The sequence below is a fragment of the Nicotiana tabacum genome, chromosome 2, assembly GCF_000715075.1.
Source record: "Nicotiana tabacum cultivar K326 chromosome 2, ASM71507v2, whole genome shotgun sequence".
Taxonomy (NCBI): Eukaryota; Viridiplantae; Streptophyta; class Magnoliopsida; order Solanales; family Solanaceae; genus Nicotiana; species Nicotiana tabacum.
The window spans coordinates 88,857,083-88,879,415 of NC_134081.1; the positions used below are offsets into that span (position 1 = coordinate 88,857,083).

At 37.4% G+C, this 22,333-nt stretch overlaps 2 protein-coding genes across 2 annotated transcripts; one reads left to right on the forward strand and one right to left on the reverse strand.

The window, feature by feature from the left end:
• Positions 1 to 2,925: 2,925 nt before the first annotated feature.
• On the reverse strand, positions 2,926 to 3,984 carry LOC107809334 (UBP1-associated protein 2C-like). Its single transcript, XM_016633940.1, has one exon. It carries the CDS (start codon positions 3,982 to 3,984, stop codon positions 2,926 to 2,928), a length of 1,059 nt encoding a protein of 352 aa, XP_016489426.1.
• A 1,896-nt stretch (positions 3,985 to 5,880) lies between these two features.
• LOC107809328 (uncharacterized) lies at positions 5,881 to 7,900 on the forward strand. The gene is made up of 2 exons (XM_075229173.1): positions 5,881 to 6,467; positions 7,054 to 7,900. The coding sequence occupies exons 1-2, from the start codon at positions 6,287 to 6,289 to the stop codon at positions 7,392 to 7,394; spliced, it is 522 nt and encodes a 173-aa protein (XP_075085274.1). The 5' UTR covers positions 5,881 to 6,286; the 3' UTR covers positions 7,395 to 7,900.
• The last annotated feature ends 14,433 nt before the right edge of the window (positions 7,901 to 22,333 follow it).

A 22,333-nucleotide genomic window follows, 5' to 3' on the forward strand; every position in this document is an offset into this window, starting at 1 on the left:
ATAGGGTACTCTATGAAATTTTTATTAAACTTGAAAACAGATAGTAAATGGGGCATTTTCATATATACCCACTTTTGGGGCCACCATTAAGTTTATACCCGCATTGCATAAAAATTTATAAAGTGTACCCACTCGGATCTGAAGTAATTCAATTTTCTTCAATGCAACTTTAGAAAATCAAATCTGAAGTTCTTCTATCTTTCAAATGCAGAATGACAGTCCGGTGCACTAAGTTCCCGCTATGCGCGTGGTCGGGAAAGGTTTGGACCACAAGGGTCTATTGTACGCAGCCTTACCCTGCATTTCTAAAAGGTTATTTCCACGGCTCGAACCCATGACCAAGAGGTCACAAGGCAACAACTTTACCAGTAACGCCAAGGCTCCCTTCTTTCAAATGCAACTTTAGAAATTCGAATTTGAAGTAGTTCGATCTTTTCAATGCAACTTCAGAAATCAAATCTGAAGTTCTTCTACCTTTCAAATGCAACTTCAGAAATTCGAATCTTAAGTTCTGAAACATAATCTTGTTATTTGAATTTCAACAATCCAATACACGATTTAATGCCCAAATTTATTCTAAATGAGCTCAAATTTGAAGCATAACTTTCAAATATCATAAAGAAAAAATCTCAATCATCAAATTGTCAAAATACTAATAAATTTAACAAACTCATTTTGCAACTAAGAAGAAAAAGAAGAAGAAACTCTAAGCACAAAGAAGAAGAAAATAACAGTAAAGAAGAAGAGAAAAGTGTATATATCTGAAATTATTCAAAAATTGGGTATCAGCTAAATATTTTTTAAAAATAGGTACAAATTCAATGGGTGGCGCAAAACTGGGCGTCACATGAAAATTTTACATTGTAAAGATAGTTTAACATTGTTCTTGAAATATTTTACGGTTTGCATCTGGCAATATACTGAATTTTGGAGTTGTAAATCAATACTATCTCAAAAGCACGAATACCCTTATCGAAATAATGTTCAATCTTCTTTTTTTTATCTTTTAAAAATAGGTCTCATATTGAACAAAATGTAATTTAATTATTCTTCAGATATATAACATTTTACAGTTAACTAAAATATTATTTATTAAATCTTTTTTTATTTGAAATATGTAGGAATTCAAATATTAGGATTTTATGTCAAATAAAACTTCCTAAAAGTAAGCCATAAAGATAAAACACATGACTGATTTTAATAATTTATATGAGATGAAATACATAAGTAAATTGTAGGATACGTGATCATTTACAGGATCTCAAATTATTATCCAAGACTAGCATTTTAAAGATAAAATACCCCTAAATTATTATCCAAATAATTCAAGTAATGAATCGATTGATCAAATCTGATAATTAGTCGTGATAAACGTATTCAAGTAATTTTTTGTTTAATATTATCCATTAAAAAGTTTCTCCATTTATCAGCTATGTTATTTATCCTTGATTGTGAATGCAATTTTATTTGTAGTGTTCTTCTTCATAGGTTTTATTCATATAACTTGAGGAATTAACTAATTAGTAAAAGAATGCAATTCATGTTTTTTTAATAAATTAACTAATTAGCTTATATTTTTATGATATAACTCAAACATAATTTTTAATATAATATTTATGTGATCTCTTACAAAAAATTTACCTTTTTAAAGGGGACACATGCCAACACGCATACTCTTTTAATAACCGAAATATTTATGGTTAAAAGATATATAGGCTGTAGAAGTGTATTCCCTGTTTAAGGAAAGTTTTGGCTTGTGGTTCCACATTGTGTTGACGATGAGCAAGTTGTCCAAGTCATTAGTCAAAATCAATGACTGTAAACGTGTGCACTCATGTATCAAACACTTGGATTTAAAAGAAGAAATTTGGCCTACAAGAAGATAAATTAAGTTAAAAGTCTGTGACGTCAACATGCATTAAATATTTATACCAAATTAAATAAATCATACTAGTTAAAAATAAAACTAAAAATACATATTATTTGATTATGATTAAGAAATAAATATGTATAAAATAAATTTTTCTTATATTAATTAATTGATTTAAACATTGGGTATGAATATTTTTTACTATATCGACATGCTCATTGGCTTAAAATGAAACAAATGATTATTTAGTGATACTGGTGTTGATTCAATTTTCACTTTCAGCTGATCACATCTGATCATATACAAAACCTGGTGAAGCATAGCCATGTTTAAAGAGGGGTTGGCTAATCTTTCACTTTTGGCCATAAGTCGCTTTTAGGGTTATTGTCCCCTTTACCTATTCAGACAGCTTTGCTAACTTTCTATTATCTTTTTAGTTTATTTCTCCCACTTCAGCATAACCGCTGATGAAAAGGGATAGATTCGACATGTTTGGTCCTTTTCAACTTCTGGATTAGATGGACCTGCTTCTCTTTATGTCCTAGACAATAGCATGAGTAATCAAATATTTTCGAGAGAGGATTCGAAATTTAAAGTCTCACGTTTAATGTTTTTAAAGTTGAACCAATTATATTTTTAAAATTATAGGTTCATATACCTATTAGTTATTGCAACTTTAGTGTATTTTTACACATAAATTAATGTGCCGCGTTGAAAGTACTGAGTTCAGATGAACTCGGTGATGCAACTTTATACCCCGGATATATCAAGAGACTAATACTAGTACCATAAAAAAAAATTAAAAATATGGATTAATAAGATGCTAATTAAAACTTGAGTACTTGATCGCAGAGGTTTTCTTGATCAAGATTCTTCCCAGCATTCCAAAAGAAAACTACCTAGCTAGTACATTTTAATTAAATAAACCTACTTCATTCATATCTATTGGCAAAATGCGAGAGCAAAACACAAACTATAGCAATTAGAAGAAACAATCCGGCTTGTAAGAGAATGTTCCTCCTTGATAACTTGATCGCGACAAAGAAGATCAAACATCAAAACCATACTGGATTATGCCTAGGAAATTCCGAGGACCAAAGACTGTAATCGCCATGAGACAACTTAGTACAAAGCCCAGAGCCTATATGGTTGCGACCTATAACTGTTGGTGATAAGCCCTGAACCTGAATGTTACAATTAGAAACTAGGCCACAATGACAATTCTGTGCATATATGTCCCTGTTGCCTTGAAACTGGGCATACTGAACTCCAACTTGTGACACCTCTGGTCTCGAGCCACCACCACCGAACATTGATCTTGAATTCTGGTAATGGCAATTTAAATTGAATGGCCCCGAGTTAAGACTAACGCGGGGTTTTTTCTTTGTCCTCCCGATGGCCATTTCACACGTTAAATGGTGTCCATCGACCCACTTGATAGGTTCATAAATTGCTGTTTTAGCCCCTTCTAGTGTTTTGTACACAAAAATAGCGTAACCTCTTGACTTTCCTGTTTCTTTATTGAAACCAAAAGGACCCTTTTCTATTACACCATAAGAGGAAAAATATTCCAACACTCTACCTGGTAACATGTTATGTGGCACATTAGCCACATAAACTGTACGTAAAGACTCGTCATTTCTGTCTCTGGCTCCTGAATTAGCAACCTTTGTGATTGTCGTCTTTCCATTAATCCTCTTGTATGGCTCCTTGAGTGCCATTAGTGCACTCTTTACATGCTTGAAAATGACAAAGCCATACTCTTTGCTTACACCAGATTTATCCAAAATGACAACAGCTTCTTCAACTTCGCCATAGGCTGAGAAAAATCGATGCAAAGTCTCGGATGTAGTATTACATCCGAGACTTCCAACGAAGAGCTTTCGCTGAATAGATCCTTCGTAGGATTTAGTTTTAGTACTAGAAAGTACATTTTCTAGGACCCCGGGAAGAAAAACTGAGATGCCTTCAGCAATTTTGTTGAGTTGGTCATTAGTAAGAAGCTGATTCATTTTCTGTAGGCTCATCATTTCTTGCTCCGTTTCCTTGTTCAAACGAACATTTAACCATAACTCTATTGCATTTAGGAAATGCAAACATCTAAGGAAGACCATTCTTAACAGATCTTTGAGTTTTGAAGTAAAACCAAATCCAAGATTTTGACTCATCCTTCAAAGTCAAAAGGAAGTACTACTAAAGAGCTAATGAAGAGTAGACAGATGATTGCTTCTTATTTTCTCTGTTGCTTTGCCGATGTTTATAAAGAAAAGAACCAAAGGCAATGTGTGTCTAATGTTGATGGGATATTAAATGCCAATTGCAGGGCACTTTCCATTTTAAAGAGATGTTCTGTTTCTGAAACTATCCGACCTATTCTGAGTACCTGCATGAACCAAATTTGGTAACAAAATTGAAAACATACAGCAGTACTAGGCAGTCAACGTTGCAGCATTAAGTCATATGCTAGAAAAGCAAATATAATTTGCATATAATACAAACTCAGTTTAAAGGGTTGCTAAGTATGCATTGTCAAATTTTAAAAAGATTATACATATATAGCATACCAAGGAAAACTTAAACTTTGATCAAGCAATAAAACAACAACAATAAGTACGTCTCAATCAGCAACAAGTTGGCCCGATCTTATGAATCATCACTTGACTATGTCGCTCCATTTAAGTTTGTCTCAAACCAATATTAGACAGAATAAAAAATAAAATAAAAAGAAGTTCACTATACTTTTTTTACTGGCATATATAAATTTGACAGAACTAGAAAACTCCGATCATGTGAATCATCACTTGACTATGTCGCTCCATTTTAAGTTTGTCTCAAACCGATATTAGACAAAATAAAAAATAAAAAAAAGTAGAAGTTCACTATATCTTTTAAGGAGAAGGTTTGCAATACGCTGTTAACGAGTGTAACCTAGTATTTTTTCACAGTACATTGATCAAGCAATAGTTAATATAAATATTTTTAGAGCTTATATTGTGTTTGGATTTCATCACATGGTTTTGATGTTCATACTTCTGAGTAATTCCATATTTTGAATTCACCCTTATGCAGTTATGCATGACAAGCTAACTAGCTAAGGTACATAAATTACTACATCCTAAGCATGCCGTAACTAACTACTTAATTAATCAAAAATCAGATGTCTCCAAGTGAGATATTTACACAAATAGCCGACCGGAATCACCGTTTATTTTTTCTAGCCAGTATATAAAATATTGATTATACACGATAATATACCACGTTAAGGAATCTCTTTAACACATTATTTTTATTCTTTTCGATGTAGAGGTGGACATGGGGTGTTTTCATGCATTTATGGGCTTTGAGAAGGTCCAATTTACTCGCCTTTGTTGGAACCATCAACAGCTTAATGTAGTCCCCTGCTCTTCATTATCTTTGACGCAACTTCCAGAAAAAAAATCTGCAACTTAAAATTTAATTCATAAAATGTGGTATTTTGTATATATGGCGTTGTTTTGAAGTAAAACGAAGTCCAAGATTTTGATTCATTTTCAACTTCAAAGTTTCAAAGCGTAAAGGAACTAATGAAGATAGACAGATATGCTTTCTTATTGTCTTGTTGCATTTCCAAGGTTTATAAAGTAAGGAACCAAAGGCAATTTTCTGTTTCTGAAAATATCCGAGCTATTCTGTATACCTGCAACAACCAAAATTTGGTAACAAAATTGAAAACTTACAGCAGTAGGCTGTAGGCCTAGGAAGTCAACATTGCAGCATTTGTCATATACTAGAAAAAGCAAACGCTTTTCATATGATTAAAAAAAAAATGTAAAAGTTGACCTTACTTTTAGGCTTTTTATTTGTGAGCTTTGTTGGCGTATTTGGAGCCTTTTATTTAAGGCCTTGTTGGCCAAATAAATGGCCTTATATTTTGAGAGAATGTGGCCAATTGTTGGCCAAGCATTTCTTTCTTCTCTTCCTATATAATAAGGACTCTCTAATCATTTGGAAACACACCAACAAGACTTGAGTCTTCATTCCTTGTTTCTTCCTTTCTTCCTTTATTAAGAGTGTTTTGTGTGAGAGTTAGTGTTGGGAAGCACTTGTGTGAACTCTTTCTTTGGAGTGATCTTGTGAGGTTATTCCCTTAGGGTATTTGGGATTAATTAGAGTATTTACTCTAATTTTGTATTATCTTTTGTACTCTTATTGTTATAGTAAATTGCCCCTCTCCGCTTGTGGACGTAGGTCACTTTGACTGAACCACGTTAAATTTGTGTCTTCTTTATCTACTTTAATTGTCGTTGTTATCAACTTCCATTGTCTTTGTTATTGCCATTATACCGTTGTTTGGCTATATTCTGCACTACCCGGGTTTCCGATCCTAACAAATTATTATCAGAGTCGGATCTAACCGGGTTAGTTTCAATAGCCAAAATGACTCTAACAAAGACCTATGTTGAGAAATTTGATCGAAGTGCAAACTTCGGAATGTGGCAATTAAAGATGGAAGCTATCCTAATTCAGGATGACTTAGACTTGGCGTTACAAGGAAAGGAGAAGTCGGATAAAATGACGGATGAGAAGTTTGCAATCATAGACAAAAGGGCAAAAGCAGGTATCATTTTAAATCTCTCAAATAAGGTTTTAAGTGAAGTTTCTATAGAAATCACAGCTAAAAGCATATGAAAAAAATTAAAAACCTTATATATGAAGAGAACAGTGAAAAATAAACTTTACCTGAAGCAGAAGCTTTATTCAATTCGTATGGGTGAAGGTACCTCTATTCTCTCTCATCTTGACACCTTTGATTCTATTTTTATGGATTTGAGTAATATAGATGCTGAAATTAAAGATGAGGATCAAGCCGTGTTACTGCTTTGTTCTCTACCCCCATCTTTTAAGCATATAAGAGATATTATACTTTATGCAAAAGATAATATCTCTTATAAGGATATTAAATCTATCTGGTCACAATATCTCTAAATGCTATAAACTGAAAAATAAAGAAAAGCATAAAGAAAGAAAAAATGAGCACAAAAATACTGACACCGCCGAAGCTAGTGTAGCAACTGATGAGATTGAGGGAACTATATTTTTAGCAACTGAAACTAGTTTCAGATTAGACAATGAGTGAATTTTAGATTCCGGTTGTTCATATCATATGTGTCATAGCAGGGACTTATTTTCTACATATGATTCAGTTGCAGGTGGAGTTGTCCAACTGGGTAACAATGTTACTTGTAACGTTATTGGCAAAGATACAATTCGGTTCAGAATGCACGATGATTTGGTGAGAACTCTCGCTGATGTTAGATATATTCCTGAGTTGAAGAAAAATCTCATATCTTTGGGCACTTTAGAATCCCTTGGGTGCAAATTCACTAGTGAAGGTGGAGTTTTAAAAGTTTTTCAAGATGCTCTTGTGATCATGAAAACACACAGATCTGGTTCGTTGTATACTTTATTGGGCTCCATTGTTATAGGCCTTACTGCAGTTTTGGTATTAGACAACTTGTCTGATTTTGATGGCATTAAATTTTGACATATGCCCATTGGGGCTTTTGCGGAGAAGGTGAAGCAAATTTACTATATTACCCAAAATTAGGCCAAGGTGGAGATTTGTAAAAGGTGGCCTTATTTTTAGGCTTTTTACTTGTGAGCCTTGTTGGCATATTTGGAGCCTTTTATTTAAGGCCTTGTTGGCCAAATAAATGGCCTTGTATTTTGAGAGGTTGTAGCCAATTGTTGGCCAAACATTTCTTTCTTCTCTTCCTATATAGTGAGGACTCTCTACTCATTTGGAAACACACCAACAAGACTTGAGTCTTCATTTCTTGTTTCTTCCTTTTTTTTCCTTTATTAAGAGTGTTTTGTATGAGAGTTAGTGTTGGGAAGCACTTGTGTGAACTCTTTCTTTGGAGTGATCTTGTGGGGTTATTCCCTTAGGGTATTTGGGATTAATTAGAGTATTTACTCTAATTTTGTACTCTCTTTTGTACTCTTATTGTTATAGTAAATTGCCCCTCTCCGCTTGTGGACGTAGGTCACTTTGACCGAATAACGTTAAATTTGTATCTACTTTAATTGTCGTTGTTATCAACTTTTATTGTCTTTGTTATTACCATTATACCGTTGTTTGGCTATATTTCGCACTATCCGAGTTCCCGATCCTAACAAAAACAAATGAAAAATGATCAATTTATAGAATTGCTAAGCCATGCATTGTCAAGTCCTAAAGAAATTATCCAGTTTAACATTCCAAGGAGAGCTTAGTTTTGATCAAGCAATATTTGATACTGTAACTGTAATATATCTCTAGAACTTTATATTGTTTTTGGATCTCATCACACGGTTTTGATGTTCATTAGTATTTCGAGTAGTTCATGTTTCGTATTCATTCACCGTATTGCATAATGAGGTAAATTGATTTGCGCCAAATTGCAACTGAGGATCCAGAATTTAGACGCTGGAAATCCTGAGTTTAAGTGTGGTTCTAAAATGTATATATAATTCAATCTACACTTGTTATTTGCACTTATATAAATTTCGATTCTGCTACTTTGGATTCTATCAGAACTCCCGAACCCTCATTTGGAACTGTCAATATGCCCAAGCATGTTAATATTAAATCAACTAGACATCTGATGTCTGTAATAAATAGAGTAATCTCTTTAATTTGTTCAGCGTTTCTATTATATCATTTTGGGACGTAGAGGTTGAAAACAAGGGAGGTTTTCATGAATTTAATGGCCCAGTGGGCTGCAGAAAAGGCAAGTTGAGAGAGCATTACAGAGGAAAGCAGAAAAAATGTAGAGGCTGACTAAAACGAAAAAGGGCTAAAAATACCCCAATCGTTTGATAAATGACTTTTACGCTCCGTCCACTTATTGGTCAAAAATGCACACAACACTATTTCTAGGACTAAAAATACCCCTGCGACTAATGGCAGAATTTGTGGACCCCACTTTTAATGCATTGGCATCATTGTTTAACCAAAAAACAGTTTTTGTGGTGAAAGCAAATATTGAAATAAATCTGGTTCCTAATAACCAATTTTACTTCACTTTTAAAAATATAAAAGAATAAGAATATTCAATTAGTAAAGGAAAGGAAATCTTATTGATTGTTGTAGCTTCCTTCCAAGAATTGAGAGTAAGAATCTTCAATCAAGTAGATAAATAAGAATAAAAGACTAATTGCAAGTATTTGTGAATTCCTTGATGATTGTACAAAGTATGGCAAGGGGTGTTTGTTGATACCCAATTTTGCCCTTATATGCTTTCAAAATATCATTTTGTATTATTATTTAATTTACAAGATTTACACGAGTGCTTTTTATAATTTTTCAGAATTTTAGAGCTTTTAAATTAATTGTTTCTTGCATTAAATTACATAAAAATTCAGTAATCGTCCCTTTAAATTATTTGTGATGACTTAATCATCCAAATTACTATTTTTGCATCCTCATACATGTTTCATAATTTTTTTTCACTTCATTTCATATAATTATGTTTACATTTTTAAGTTGTTTATTTAATTTTGCAATAATAGCCTTATATTCATATACAAAGACTCCTTATTTATACTATTTGTGTTAAAATAGTATTTTATATTTTTACAATGCTAAATAATTATTTTAAATTATTTTAGTGCATGAAAAATATTTTTTTATTTATTAACTAGCCATTTTTTAAATTTATTTTTAATAAATTGATTGTACTTAAGAGCTGACCCAAGTTTTTAAAGCCAATTTTCGGACCAAAAGGCCTAGTACCTTAGCTCAATAGTCCCAGCCCAAATCAAATGACCCATTAATCTAAAACCCGTTCGGCACCCATCTCCACGACCCGCCCCGCTCAAATTTTTAATTCTGGCCGTTGATCTTTCAAGATCAACGACCCTCATTCATCCTCTCCTTTTAAATTAACCTCACCCAAACCCTAACCCTTAGTTCACCCGTCCGCCGCCCCCAAATCCTCCCGAACCTTCTCCTCTCTTCACAAACCCTAGTTGCCACCTCCAGTTCTTTTCCTAATCTAATCCATCCATGGATTCTTACACTGATTTGCTTATCTTTTTGGGATTATATCGTTGTTACTTGCATAAACATGGTATTACTTGGTACTTGCCCGATTTTGGCAAGTATCAGTCTCCCAAATCAAAAGGGATTGGACCTATACAGTAATATTGGGACGGTTTTCCGTCCATATACGTCTATGGCAAGATTACACAGGCCCGATTTAACAAGATCTTCGGCCAGTCTGTGATTCCGGTCAAACTAGGGTTTGCCTAATTTTCTCCTAAATTGATTCTAATCGATTCTGCATGCTCTTCTTTCCTTATTTTGTGTATGATTGATTATATTTCTTGTTTGTTTGTTCAATTTCTACTACTATATAAACCCCTCCCATAATCCCCTTTGACGAACCCAATCACTGCTATTATTCTCATTATTTTCCTCTTTCACTTACTCACTCACTCTGTTACACTCGACTATTTTGTAAAACTATTAAATTCTGGGCCGGCTGAAAGCCAAGGCCATTAAACGACCTCCTCCGGTGCAAGCACTGTTCGGAGCCCTTCTCGAGGCTCTTGTGAACTCTGAAGCATCGGAGATCTGGGGTTCTTGCTATTAAGCTCTTTACTATTCTTTTGCTCGTATAATTTTGCTACTGGTTAGTGCTTTTAACCCTTGCAATGTTAATTTTCTTTCTTTCCTTCTGCATACTTATATGTGTTTGAATTATATGAGTATGATTTAGTTGTGAATTCCTGATATTGCACTATTATGATAATGCTCAATACTCCTTTGTCATCCTATGATAGTTGAATGCATGAGATAGTTTACTGCTTTGTCCTTAGTTTGTGTTAGGCTAGTATGTGTTCTTCATTATGGTCTGCACTTTTATGTTGGTTCTTTATTTTCTTCTGGAATCAGTTCTGTACCTCTAACATCTGAATATATTTCAGTTTTGAGCTTCAATGTGTGCCTATTTTGATATGAATCTGACTGTTGTGACTATATGTTGTTAGTTATAGAATTTCTTCATACATTGCTTTGGATAGTACTACAACTCTATGGAAACCTCCCTCTACTTTGAATGAATCATTCAGTACTGAGTCTTGTGTCTGATTGACTGTTCTTTGTGTACTAGCCACAACTATATGGAACATTACTTTAAGGTTTACTCTAAACATGTTTCCTTGCTATCTTGATCCCTAGCATCACTTAGGATTTTAAGATAAATATTCTGTTTTGCCTCAACTATGATCTTGCTTCCTTGCTAATATGCCTTCTAGTATGTCTTGATTCCCTGTTCCTTCAGTGATTACTTGGTCTGTCATAATACGCGTTTCAATGCTGCCTTGCCTTCTAATGAGAATTAACATATTTGTCTTATGATGCTAAGATGTATACTTAGCCTAAATTGGACTTCTTAAGTCTCAACATGTTAGTGTTAATTTCTGTCAAACTTTGCAAACTTGTTCCTCCCCCTAACTCTCCCAATATGTGTTTGTTATGTGCTACTTTGCTAAATGTTGAAGTTGTAACGACCCGACCAGTCATTTTGAGCATTTGCACTTCGCTTGGTAGTTTATGGGTGTGAGTAGATCCGTATGATGTATTTTGACTTGTGTAAATTGTCAGTTTTGATTTTCAGGTATTTCGGAATCGAATTGGAAGAATGGATTTCATTGTTGGAGCTTTAAATCGGGAGAGTTGACCAAGTTTGACTTTTTAGCATTTGACCTCAGATTGGAATTTTGATGGTTCTGTTAGCTCCGTTGGGTGATTTTGAACTTAGGAGCGCGTCCGGATTGTGATTTGGAGGTCAGTGGTTGAATTTGGCTCGAAATGGCAAAAGTTGAAATTTTGGAAAGTTTGACCGAGAGTGTACTTTTTGATATCAGGGTCGGATTTCGATTTTGGAAGCTGGAACAGGTCTGTAATGTCGAATGTGACTTTTGTGCAAAATTTGAGGTCAATCGGACGTGATTTGGTAGGTTTCGGCATCGGTTGTGGAAGTTGAAGTTTCAAAGTTCATTGAATCCATATTGAGGTATGATTCATCGTTCTGATGTTATTTTGTGTGTTTTGAGGCCTCAAGTAGGTCCTTGTTATGTTGTTGGACTTGTTGGTATATTCTGACAGGGTCCCGAGGGGCTCGAACATGTTTCGGATTGTGTTCGGACTATTTTCCTCCATTTTGGCCTTGTTGGTGTGTTCTGGTTTTCTGGTGCGTGGATTGTTCTTCGCGATCGCGGATCAGTTGATGTGATCGCGTAAAGGGAAATGGAGCTGGCCTATTTCTTATTCACGGTCGCGATTGGCCAGAAGCGTAGCTTTGTGTTGAAGACTGTTCGCGTTCGCGTAGGTGTGCACGCGTTCGCATTGTAGAGCTGAGCTGGGCAGGGCTTCTTCATCGCGTTCGTGAGCTTGGGGCTGCGTTCGCGTAGGTTCTTTTTGAGACTGAGCAGTTTGTGCTTCGAGATCGCATAGCTTATTCCGCGATCGCGTAGTGTATTTTCAGGGGCAGTGCATTTTCTTCTTCGCGATCGCGAAGGTATTTCCGCAATCGCGATGCATTGATTCGCTCAGTTATTATAAAGTACTCTATTTCGAGGGTTTCGACCATTTTTACATTTTGGGAGCTATGGAGCTCGGATTGAGGCGATTCTTGAAGCAATTTTCATCATATGAATTGGGGTAAGTGTTCTCTACTCGGTTTTTGTTATATTCCATGAATCTATCTTCGATTTTAGTTTTGGTTGATGAATTTTAAAGAGGAAATTGGGGGTTTTGGCCTAAAGTTTCATAATATGAATTTTTGAGTTTTGAACATCGAATTAGGGTCGGATTTGAGTGAAACTAGTATGGTTGGACTAGTAATTGAATGGGTTGTTGGATTTTGTAAATTTTGTCGGGTTCCGAGGTGCGGGGTCGAGTTGGACTTTTGGCCGATTTTGGGATTTTGATTCAAGATTTGATCTTTTTCGATCGGGATTGGTTCCTTTAGCATTGTTTGATGTATTTGAGTTATTTTTGGTTAGTTTCGAGCCGTTCGGAGGTCGAAACGCGCGGGATGGTATTTTGGAGCATCGTTTGGCTTGCTCGGCATTGGTATGGGCTTGTTCGAGGTAAGTAACTCTTATAATCTTAGTGCTGAGGGTATGAAACCCCAAAATACATATTATGTGATTGGTATTGAGGTGACGCACATGCTAGGTGACGGGCGTGTGGGCGTGCACCCTATGAATTATGACTCCGTTGTTTCCATGGCACTGTATAGTGGCCCTATTTTGTTGATATCGGTGTTATCACCATGTGATAAAGTAGTTAAGCTGTCAATCATGCTAAATATCATGTTTAGGCTTTATGCTGATATTGTTAGGATCCATAGTGGTCGTTTCTTGCTGTCATCTCATAGATTTCATTGATATATTGTATTCATTCATATTCATGCATTTATATCATATCTCAGTTTCCGATGTTGTTTATTGATACATCATATCATTGTTGTCGGGCTAGTTTCATGGCATTGTGAGCCCGTGAGTGAGACTGGAGGGATTGATGACTGAGTGAGGCCGAGGGCCTGAGTGAGAGTGACATTTTGGGATCTGGTTGCACCCCGCAGCATATGATATTGATTATATTTTATATGGATCGGGTTGCACGCCGCAGCAATATTGGATCCAATAATTAATATATATATATATATATATATATATATATATATATATATATATATATTATTGGATCGGGTTGCATGCCGCAACAATATTGGATCGGGTTGCACGCCGCAACAATATAGCGCTTGGGCTGAAGGAGCCCCTCTGGAGTCTGCACACCCCTAGTGAGCGCAGTCGACTATATATATATGTGTGGATCGGGCTGCACGCTGCAACGGGTATTATACAACGCTAAGTGATTAAGTGTGTTAAGCCTTGAGCATAGTGAGAGAGAATGCGAGACAATGAGATTGAGTACTCTAAGAGTGTGAGTACATGAGTTCATCTCTGAGTTGCATTGCATTGACATGCACACATGACATACAGGGATAGAGATGTATTTTCCTCATGTTGTACGGTATTACCTCATTCATGATTTCTCACACATGTTGACAGGTAGGCATAGTGATGCATTTGTTTTACACTGGTTATCTGGAAAGAAAATGAAACATCTTATTTATTATGGAAAGGATTTTTGGAAAATTATTGTTTTCAAACTTATTCATATTTTTGGTAATTCTGGTAAACGATTTGGGTTTTCATTGAAGTACTCGAAAGGCAGAACTATTTTTAGAAATCTTGTTTTTGTTGAACATTTGATTGTTGGGTTACTTCTGGTATTCTTGTTTTATGTTGTTATGAACTATTGTGGAATATTGGTATTGGCCCCGACCTTTCTGCTAGCTCGTCACTACTTTCTACCTGAGGTTAGGTTTGTTACTTATTGAGTACATGGGGTCGGTTGTACTCATACAATACTTCTGCACCTTGCGTGCAGATGTTGGCTGTTGTTGTTGCTATGTTCGATGAGAGCTGGATTGAAGATGTACCTGCATCACGGCTGTAGCTACCTCTTGTTCGTGGTAGCTTTAGATCTGTAAAACTCTGTTTATTTACTATTCAAACTGACTATGTATTTATTTTATTTTCACTTTGTAAACTCTATTCTTAGAAGCTCATGATTTGTACTACCAGTTCTTGGGGAATGTATTAGATTCAGATATTTCTTTTTAATAATTGTCTTATTAATATTATTAGAAATTTGATAGTTGTTAATTGGCTTACCTAACGGGTTGGGTTAGGTTCCATCACGACTAGTTGGATTTTGGGTCGTGACAAGGTGGTATCAGAGCTCTAGGTTCATAGGTTCTACAAGTCATGAGCAAGTGTCTAGTAGAGTCTTGTGGATCGGTATGATGACGTTCATACCTATCTTCGAGAGGCCACAAGACATTTAGGATATACTTCCCATATTTCATTTCTTATCGTGCGACATTGATTCAGCTTGAAGCGTAACTCTTTGAATTCCTTCCACGCATTCGTATGCGCATGCGTGCGCTCGGTATCGGCTGTGCTCCGACGGCTTGTGATTCCATGGTTGAGGTACGATATGTGATTTTGGCGTGCTGATGATTGGCCAGTCTGGAGGACTTGAGGCCAGGTTTTGACTGTGACTTGAGCGCAGAGATATTGATTATGTGAGCACGTGCTTTTGGATATATATGTATGGTAGTGTCCCTATTAGTGGAATTTATGGTTGGATGGCACGCGACGAGTATGATGTGACTTCGAGATGTGTTCATACGGTTTGAATGTGACGAGAAGAGTTTACTTGAGATGTAGCAAGAACTATTAGGTATTTGATTTCTGTCTTGATTTGGCAAATGGCCTCTAGTTATGGGTATGTTGAAGGACCTCTCATGTTGTTTAGTTGTGGAGTGCAGCAGATTTCATGTCGTTTTATGAGTTCAGACTCAGAAAGATTAAGTAATTGCATAATAGTTATGACTGTGGAAGAGTATAGAGAGATGTCGGGTTGAGGCAGAGCAGGCGGGTATCTCTTGCGAGGTTCCTGAGGTTGTGTGGTCCTTATGATGTTTGTAGAGAGTTCTCGTGTATCAGTGAATGATATATGTTGCAATTTGAGTTTGGATCGCTTGTGGAAGTTGGCTTGACTATTACAAGGGTGAATGCAAGATTTGCAGATGATGTGAAGTATTAGATGGTTTGCATTACAGGAGCTCAAGAAGGATTTGGTTGAATCTCACTACGGTATTATGGCAGTAATAGAGTATGGACATTGTAAGGTGTGTGTTTTGATCTATGGCTTCGAGCCAAGTGGGGGAGTCTGCTACCGTCGAGTTGATTACACGGTTATGTGTTGTATTGGATTCAGCTTGAGGTATTCTGGTGAATCAATTATGACTTGCAGAAGTTGAGATTGAGGATGACTCGAGTAAGGGAATTTCTGGATACGGGTTGTATTACACTCTATGGGTATATGGGAATCATAAAATAATTGAGTGGTTATTCACAAAGGATGTAGTGTACATGGAGTAGGAATTTGCTCGGTTGCTTAGGAGTGTGGGTTACTCTTTATTCCCTTGGGTGTTGGTGTGCTAATGGGGCACATGTTGTTCGGTCTATTTGGTCAGTTTAATTGAGATTTGAGTAGAGTGGATGACTCTCGAGAATGGTTCTAATGGATTCAAGACTTATATGTAGCGATTTGGAATTTTCAATATTTATATATGGCTAGAAACTAGGAGTTGCATTGGATGGTGTCGAGACTTGTGGCATTTTTATATCATTGTGGATTGTGCATTTCAGTATCAAGAAGGTGAAGGAAACAGTTTTAGGTTCACATAAGGTCTCTTTAGAGTGGGTGCCTCGGTTATGGTGCTTTGGGGTGCTTAAGAGGGGAGTCAACGGCTTATGGGCCTTAGGGAGTTATGGTTTTATACTAGGGTCTCTTGTGTGGTGAAATTTTGGTTAGGGATTGTGGTGTTCTAGCAAGGAGAAGTATCAATTTGAAGGCAAGTTGGAAAGGACTTGGAGAAATACGACAGCGTGGTAGTAGGTTGGGTTAGCACAGTAATGGGTATGATCGGTTCTCTAGGTACTTATGATGTGGCTAGTCTCTACAGGTGTTTTTTGGCAATGCTCTTGGGTCTTGGCAACCTACGTGGCTGGGTTGAGTTAGAGAGATTCGGTTCTGATAGCTTGGTTGTGTGCAAATGGGTTTCGAAGAGTTCTTAATGGTTTTTACCACGGTTTGAGGAGTATATTTCCTACCGGCGTAAGGAATATGTTGCGTATTGGGATTTTCTCCGGGATGAGATCAAATGGAAGGTCCTTGGCTAATTGAGTATGTAGTTGCTTGTGACTCGGAGCGGACTATGAAGTTCTCGTATTTTTCATATGATGGCATGATATATACGATGTGTTGTGTGGGATTGAGATTTACGTGAGCGGGATCACAGTTCTATTTGGAAGCATGGACGGCTTCAGATGACTAGGTAAATGATATTACTATTTGGCATGGCTTGATGAGAGTATACATTTCAGAAAAGGGTAGTGTGTTTTGATTTATGAATACTTCACTGGTATTACGACACTCTTCTGGTTGATCGACTGCTGATATTCAAATTTTGCTATGTGGCACGGAAGAATTTTAGAAGTATTCCTCGCGGGATGATCGTGTATGAGAGATGTGTTAGACATTCTGGCGGTGGAGTTGGGATAAGCTATGGTGATTCGTGTGTTCTATGGATTTGGAGACTGGGAGTTCTCCGGAGCGGATTGTTTCATGGTTGTGGACTGTGAAGTCATGGCCGAAGCTAGCCAGATGATAGTATGTGTTACGATTCATTCATTGTGCATCTTCGGAGGGTTATTTATCTATTTGTGGGTGACCAGAGTCGATTTGGGGGTCCATTGGTAGGATGTGTATTCTGCACCGAGCCGAATTGGTTGGCTCCATACTGGTATTGTTGAGGGATGTACCATTCATTTGATGTTGAGCTTATTCGTGTTATGATAGGTTCTGTGAGTTACTCTGCTATGCTACGAGGGGTTATGATTCGTTGGTTGTATGCACACATGGTGCGGTTCTATTGTAGCCTTATATCGGAATTTGAGCGAGAAGAGTATTGGATATTGCTTGGTTGATGGCGTATTGGTTATGTTCTTAAGGGTTTTGTGGGGCATGGTGTCATTTGCTTCTCCGTGGTTATGGTAATGCACTTTGAGTACTTGATGTCGAATTGCGCATGGTTATTGATTTTTAGCAGGGTGGCTTGAGGTATTTCATATGGACCAGTATTTGGATAGGTTCGCGCATTGCAGCAGAGTTATGTGGAAATATGATCCTTTTTGTTAGATTCGTGTGTTATGGTTCTATGGTGTGTGATGGGTTTAAGCATTTCGTGGTGGTGGTACTTGATGAGCTTGCGGGACGGTTCTCTCGTTTGAGTTATTTTTCTGTGATTGAGTACATTTGGAATGTTGCTTATTGGTGCACGGATTGCACGTGTTGTGGCTTTAGATTGTATGGGTGCGTCATGTCACTAGAGTGGTCGTGTTGGATGAGATGAGGTCACTGGACCTAGAATGGATGCTATCGGATCTAATTGTGGTATATTTGGAAGGATAATATCGGAAGTCGGCTTAGAAATTGGCTATAATTCTTGTAGAAGGAGAGGGAGCTCCATGAATTGTTGGTCTGCTGAATGGTTACGAGTTTCCGCCTGTTTCTTTCATCATCGGCAGTGTACGAAGGTTTTAGGACGAGGTTTGGTTTGACATGAGGTTTATTATCGGATTTGGGTTTTTTGAGCAGCTACTGTGATTAGAAATCATTGCTTCGAGTATTTGAGTTATGTGGTATATCATGCGACTTTATCTTGGGTTATGGTTGCGGCTTGGTACAGCTTGTTTAGACTTATACAGTGTGTAGATGCGAGATTCTGATCTTATAGAAATTGCGGACGTTGGAAATTGGATTCTAAGGTTCATGGGCTCGGTTGAATTAAGGAACTACAGTTATGTTGTGTTGTCGGGCCTATATGGGATAGGGTGACGTGAGATCACCCCCGGGTATGTGCGTAGCAAGGTTATACGGCGGTTTGATGGCTTTGAGAACAACTCTGGACATGTTCGAGGATGAACGTATGTTTAAGTAGGGGAGGATGTAATGACTCGACCGGTCATTTTGAGCATTTGCACTTCGCTCGATAGTTTACGGGTGTGAGTAGCTCCGTATGATGTATTTTGACTTGTGTGAATTGTCGGTTTTGGTTTTCAGGTATTTCGGAATCAAATTGGAAGAATAGATTTCATTGTTGAAGCTTTAAATCGGGAGAGTTGACCAAGTTTGACTTTTTAGCATTTGACCTGGAATTTTAATGGTTCTGTTAGCTCCGTTGGGTGATTTTGAACTTAGGAGAGCATCCGGATTGTGATTTGGAGGTCCGTGGTTGAATTTGGCTCGAAAGGGTGAAAGTTGAAATTTTGGAAAGTTTGACCGGGAGTGAACTTTTTGATATCGGGGTCGGATTCTGATTCCGAAAGTTGGAGCATGTCCGTAATGTCGAATGTGACTTTTGTGCAAAATTTGAGGTCAATCGGACGTGATTTGATAGGTTTCGGCATCGGTTGTGGAAGTTGAAGTTTCAAAGTTCATTGAATCCGAATTAAGGTATAATTCATCGTTCTGATGTTATTTTGTATGTTTTGAGGCCTCGAGTAGGTCCGTGTTATGTTGTTGGACTTGTTGGTATACTCGGATGGGGTCCCGAGGGGCTCGGGCATATTTCGGATTGTTTAGACTATTTTCCTCCATTTTGGCCTTGCTGGTGTGTTCTGGTTTTCTGGTGCGTGGATTGTTCTTCGCGATCGCGGATCAGTTGATGTGATCGCATAAAGGGAAAATGGAGCTGGGTTGTTTCTTATTCACGATCGCGATTGGCCAGAAGCGATCGCGTAGCTTTGTGTTGAAGACTGTTCGCGTTCGCGTAGGTATGCACGCGTTCGCATTGTAGAGCTGAGCTGGGCAGGTCTTCAGGGCTTCTTCATCGCGTTCGCGAGCCTGGGGCTGCGTTCGCGTAGGTTCTTTTTGAGACTGAGCAGTTTGTGCTTCGAGATCGCATAGCTTATTCCACGATCGCGTAGTGTATTTTCAGGGGCAGTGCATTTTCTTCTTCGCGATCGCGAAGGTATTTCCGCGATTGCGATGCATTGATTCGCTTAGTTATTATAAAGTACTCTATTTCGAGGGTTTCGACCATTTTTACATTTTGGGAGCTATGGAGCTCAGATTAAGGCGATTCTTGAAGCAATTTTTACCATATGAATTGAGGTAAGTGTTCTCTACTCGGTTTTTGTTATATTCCATGAATCTATCTTCAATTTTAGCTTTTGGTTGATGAATTTTAAAGAGGAAATTGGGGGTTTTGGCCTAAAGTTTCATAATATGAATTTTTGAGCTTTGAACATCGAATTAGGGTCGGATTTGAGTGAAACTAGTATGGTTGGACTCGTAATTGAATGGGTTGTTGGATTTTGTAAATTTTGTCGGGTTTTGAGGTGCGGGCCCGGGTTGGGCTTTTGGCCAATTTTGGGCTTTTGATTCAAGATTTGATCTTTTTTTTATCGGAATTGGTTCCTTTAGCATTGTTTGATGTATTTGAGTTATTTTTGGTTAGTTTCGAGCCGTTCGAAGGTCGGAAAGCGCGGGATGGTATTTTGGAGCATCGTTTGGCTTGCTCGGTATTGGTATTGGCTTGTTCGAGGTAAGTAACTCTTCTAATCTTAGTGCTGAGGGTATAAAACCCCGAAATACGTATTATATGATTGGTATTGAGGTGACACACATGGTAGGTGACGGGCGTGTGGGCGTGCACCCTGTGAATTATGACTCCGTTGTTTCCATGGCACTGTATAGTGGCCCTATTTTGTTGATATCGGTGTTATCACCATGTGATAAAGTAGTTAAGCTGTCAATCATGCTAAATATCATGTTTAGGCTTTATGCTGATATTGTTAGGATCCATAGTGATCGTTTCTTGCTGTCATCTCACTGATTTCATTGATATATTGTACTCAGTCATATTCATGCATTCATATCATATCTCAGTCTCCGTTGTTGTTTACTGATACATCATATCATTGTTGTCGGGCTAGTTTCATGGCATTGTGAGCCCGTGAGTGAGACTGGAGGGATTGATGACTGAGTGAGGCTGAGGGCTTGAGTGAGAGTGACATTTTGGGATCGGGCTGCACGCCGCAGCATATGATATTGATTATATTTTATATGGATCGGGTTGCACGCCGCAGCAATATATATATATATATATATATATATATATATATATATATATATATATATATATATATATATATATATATATATATATATATATATATATATATTATTGGATCGGGTTGCACGCCGCAACAATATTGGATCGGGTTGCACGTCGCAATAATATTGGATCGGGCTGCACACCACAGCAATATAGCGCTTGGGCTGAAGGAGCCCCTCTGGAGTCTGCATACCCTCAGTGAGCGCAGTCGACTATATATATATGTGTGTGTGGATCGGGATGCATGCCGCAGCGGGTATTATATAGCGTCGAGTGATTGAGTATGCTGAGCCTTGAGCATAGTGAGAGAGAATGCGAGACAGTGAGATTGATTTCTCTAAGAGTGTGTGTACATGAGTTCACCTATGAGTTGCATTGCATTGACATGCACTCATGACATACAGGCATAGAGATGTATTTTCCTCATGTTGTACGGTATCACCTCATTCATGATTTCTCACACATGTTGACAGGTAGGCATAGTGATGCATTTGTTTTACACTGGTTATCTGGAAAGAAAATGAAACATCTTATTTATTATGGAAAGGATTTTTGGAAAATTATTGTTTTCAAACTTATTCATATTTTTGGTAATTCTGGTAAACGATTTAGGTTTTCATTGAAGTACTCGAAAGGCGGAACTATTTTTAGAAATCATGTTTTTGTTGAACATTTGATTGTTGAGTTACTTCTGGTATTACTTGTTTTATGTTGTTATGAACTGTTGTGGAATATTGGTATTGGCCCCGAACTTTCTTCTAGCTCGTCACTACTATCAACATGAGGTTAGGTTTGTTACTTATTGAGTACATGGGGTCGGTTGTATTCATACTACACTTCTGCACCTTGCGCGCAGATGTTGGCTATTGTTGCTGCTGTGTTCGATGGGAGCTGGACTGAAGATGTACCTGCGTCCTGGCTATAGCTGCCTCTTGTTCGTGGTAGCTTTAGATCTGTAAAAGCTCTGTTTATGTACTATTCAAACAGACTATGTATTTATTTCATTTCCGCTTTGTAAACTCTATTCTTAGAAGCTCATGATTTGTACTACCAGTTCTTGGGGAATGTATTAGATTCAAATATTTCTTTTGAATAATTGTCTTATTTATATTATTAGAAATTTGATAGTTGTTAATTGGCTTACCTAGCGGGTTGGGTTAGGTGCCATCACGACTAGTTGGATTTTGGGTCGTGACAGAAGTTCTACTGAACAAAGTCTTATGATCCGCTGTATTAGCTGATTTGTATGCTCAACTTGGCTATGTCTATTTTTAGTATAAGTGTATCACCTAACTTCTGTCCCTCCATCACTGTCCACTCTCCTTACATGCTACTCATGCTATTCTGAACTCCTTATTCTTAGCCGGCTGAAAGCCAAGGCTATCTAGGTTCTATTGTCGGCCTCCCTAGTATGAGCACTGCTCGGGGTCCAATTGAGGCCCTTGTGAACTCTGACACACTAGGGCTTGGTCCTTAGTCACTCCCTCAATCTCAAAGTTGTTCCTATTCACTCTACTTCCCCCTGTTATGTGTTGTGTACCTGAATTGGTTAGTTCGAGTGATGCAACACTTGGTGCTGTGGTTGAGTAAATTTGTTTTGGACTCC